General features: G+C 44.2%; 1 protein-coding gene across 1 annotated transcript; it reads left to right on the forward strand.

The window, feature by feature from the left end:
* Positions 1–29: 29 nt before the first annotated feature.
* Positions 30–2,637, forward strand: LOC109926384 (oocyte zinc finger protein XlCOF19-like). Its single transcript, XM_048594239.1, has one exon. It carries the CDS (start codon positions 880–882, stop codon positions 1,744–1,746), a length of 867 nt encoding a protein of 288 aa, XP_048450196.1. The 5' UTR covers positions 30–879; the 3' UTR covers positions 1,747–2,637.
* The last annotated feature ends 857 nt before the right edge of the window (positions 2,638–3,494 follow it).

The following is a 3,494-nucleotide window of genomic DNA, read 5'->3' on the forward strand; positions in this document are numbered from 1 at the left end:
GGGAAGACGGACTGGTCCTCCGACAATCCCAGCGAGTGAGGGGTGGAGCTGGCGTCCCGTGGGATAACTGGTCTTCGAGCAATCCGAGTGAGGGGCGGAGACAGAGGATCCGGGGAGAGAAAAAGTCCTCCAACAAAACGAGTGTGAGGGGCGGAACTGGAGGACCGAATGGGAGAGATTGGGTCCTCCAACAATCCGAGTTATGGAGATTCTAATTTGCGGGACGGCAATGACGAGCGGTTAGAGGAGCACCGGCTGTCTTTGGGGCTTTCAAAGGTTCGTGTGTTCGTGATAGTTTACCTTCCGCTGGCTGAGAAGCAACGAGTTCGAGTCCCACCTGTTCTAGTCTTAACTTGTTGATTCAAATGACCTGTCTTCTCTGTTTGGTTGTGGAGACCCTCTGAGAGTTGTCTGGAATAATACGCTCTGCATTGAGTCCCAGGAGGAGGGAGAGGACGTGGGCCAGGGATTTACAGAGAGGGATTCCGGATGTTGTCAGACAGTGATCTGCTTTCAGGAATGGCAAGTGCACCTGGAATTGTCTGTTCCGAATTTCTTTCCTGTGCTTATTCAGGACTTTGATCTCCTTTTCCAGGGGTTTTGAAGGACTGGACAGCTAATTCGAATCATACATCTCACCATGGTTCAGCAGTCACTGGATTGAGACTTCCATATTACCATTCTTTGAATGTCTGCATCTGATCTGACAGTGAAAAATGTTTCAGACATCTCTGTGACTGGACGTGTTCTCATGAACTGACTGAAAAGAGCTGTAACCAGTTACACAGCCGGAGAAAACACTGCAACATTGACACTGGGGAGAAACTGTATTCTGTGTGCGCGCGCATATTTGGACGAGTGTTCTACTGATTATCCACCATGGAGAGAGACAAAGATGTCCATGCCGCGGAGAAACCCTGGAAATGTGGGGACTGTGGGAAGGGATTCAATTTCCCCTGCATGCTAGAAATTCATCGGCGTAGTCACACTGGAGAAAAACCCTGGAAATGTGTGGACTGTGGGAAGGGATTCAATTACCAATTCCTACTGGAAGCCCATCGGCGCAGTCACACTGGGGAGAGGCCCTTTACCTGCTCTAAATGTGAGAAAGGATTCACTGATTCACCCCAGCTGCTGACTCACCAGCGAGTTCACACTGAAGAGAGGCCATTCAGCTGTTCTTACTGCGGAAAGAGGTTCAGGCATTCACGCACCCTCACTGACCACCAGCGAGGTCACACTGGGGAACTACCATTCAGCTGCACTTACTGTGGAAAGGGATTCAGGCATTTACGTGCCCTCACTGGACACCAACGAGTTCACACTGGAGATAGGCCATTTATTTGCTCTGTGTGTGGGAAGGGGTTCACTCAGTTATCACACCTGCTGACACACCAGCGGGTTCACACTGAGGAGAGACCGTTTCGATGCACTCACTGTGGAAAGGGATTCAGGCACTCAGGCACCCTCAAAGGACATCAGCGTGTTCATACCGGTGAGAGACCATTTATCTGCACTGTTTGTGGGAAGGGATTTGCTCATTCTTCAGGCCTGCGGAGACATCAGCGTGTTCACACTGGAGAGAGACCATTCCTCTGCTCTGTGTGTGGAGGGAGATTCACTGATTCATCCACCCTGGTGAAACACCGACGAATTCATGCTGGGAGAGACCATTCACCTGCATCCTGTGTGGAAGGTGATCCATTGCTTCATCCGTCTCCTGATACACCACCGAATTCTCACTAAGGAAAGACCATTCCACTGCACTCACAGGCAGAAGGGGTCAGGCATGCATCCATGTTCATCGTACACCTCCAAGTTTACACTGGAGAGAGGCCATCCACTTGCTCAGTTGGGAAAGGATTCACTAGTTCATTCCAACTGCTGAGATGTTAGCAGTTCACGAGTGACTGCAAGGATATGTTTCTGTTACTAACTCACTTAGTTAAACACATTATGATGTAGGGTGTGCTACTTATGTTAATATAATTGTTCTAGGGTTTGGATTTTGAACTAGTGGCATGTGGGGGTCTGTGTGAAGCCAGGACTTCTAAACCAGAATGTGAGGTGGGGGTGGTGGGGAAGTTCCTGGAGTGATAATGGGAGTTTAGTTTGCTTTGTGAGAGGTTTACAGAGCAGCATTTGAAAGGCATTAGTTTCCCTTTATTTTAGGAGAACCATGAATTGATTTTTCTTTTGCTTATTTGCATATGGTTTCAATTCACAGAAGACCTGGTTGAAGTTAGATGTAAGACCAGTTTCTCCTGGAGAAAGGAGTTAGTTCAGAACAGGTAGAAAATAGATTATCTCAATGTATTGGTTTTAATCTGAAAGTTTCAGACCAGAAGTGTTTGGTTAGACTCCTGAAGGAGTATTTGAAGCTCAGTTATGTGAATAATCAAGAAAAAGGCCATCAAACTCTCAAGAGCAGGAATTAAAAGAAACAGTTAAGTTCAACATATAATGGGATAGAGAAGGGAGCTCTCTTGTATCTGTGTACTGTAAAATGATGGTGTAGGAAAGATGGAATATTATTCTACTGTGTTTTGAAATCATTCAAATTGTGTTATATGTAACTAGCTTGGTTTATTCTATTGAATTTCCATTTCTTTTGCATATTAAACTTCAGTTTTAAATCTCTTGCATTGTGTGCGCATATATCAGTGAAAGACCATGTTGTTAAATAAAGAAAAAAATCCATCAAGCCAGGTTTGATTCTGGGATCTGACTTGTCCCATAATACCATCAGGTGGGATCATAACTGATGTCAATAAAGGTATTGTCTTTGCAAAATTATGAGATCTGTAAGAAAGACCTAATTATGTTTTAAACTCTGAGGAAATGTATTGAATATTAGAGGCAATAACTCCCTCACAGTACAGTCTAGGCCTGTTATGTCTGACAAGGACATGTCTCTTGTATAAATCCTGAAACTTGAATGTTGACCCATATGTAGACCGGCTGTCTCGAGCAGAAGTTCAACAGAATGTCCCAGCAAGCCAGAAAATGACTTCATGGACCTCTAATGGAAATATGTGGGATTACCTTGAATATCTGTCCCTTTCTGCTGTTTATTCTCTGCTTCCTGGTAGCCATTTAAACTTCTATCCATGCCAATATTTTACCCTTAACACCATGAGCTTTTATTTATAACCTTTGATGTACCACCTTATCAAATGACTTCTGGAAGTCTAAATACAATTTAACGACTGGTTCCCTTTTATCTACAGCACTAGTTACTTTTTCAAAGAACTCCAAATAAATTAGTTAAACATGATTTCCCTCTGGCAAAACAATCTTGGCTCTGCCTGATTATAACAGGAAACGTAGTTAAGTTCAAAGTAAGGTTTTTAATAACAGCTTCTAACAATTTCCCTGTAACAAATGTTAAGCTAACTGGCCTGTAGTTTGAGATAACAAGGTGTAGAGCTGGATGAACACAGCAGGCCTGGCCTACTGTGTTCATCCAGCTCTACACCTTGTTATCTCAAACT

Source organism: Rhincodon typus, unplaced genomic scaffold, assembly GCF_021869965.1.
Source record: "Rhincodon typus isolate 14 unplaced genomic scaffold, sRhiTyp1.1 hic_rhity00007287, whole genome shotgun sequence".
Lineage (NCBI taxonomy): Eukaryota > Metazoa > Chordata > Chondrichthyes > Orectolobiformes > Rhincodontidae > Rhincodon > Rhincodon typus.

Bases quoted from the DNA above. Each gene is read 5' to 3' on its own strand.
- LOC109926384 (XM_048594239.1), top strand. From the start codon at position 880: ATGGAGAGAGACAAAGATGTCCATGCCGCGGAGAAACCCTGGAAATGT.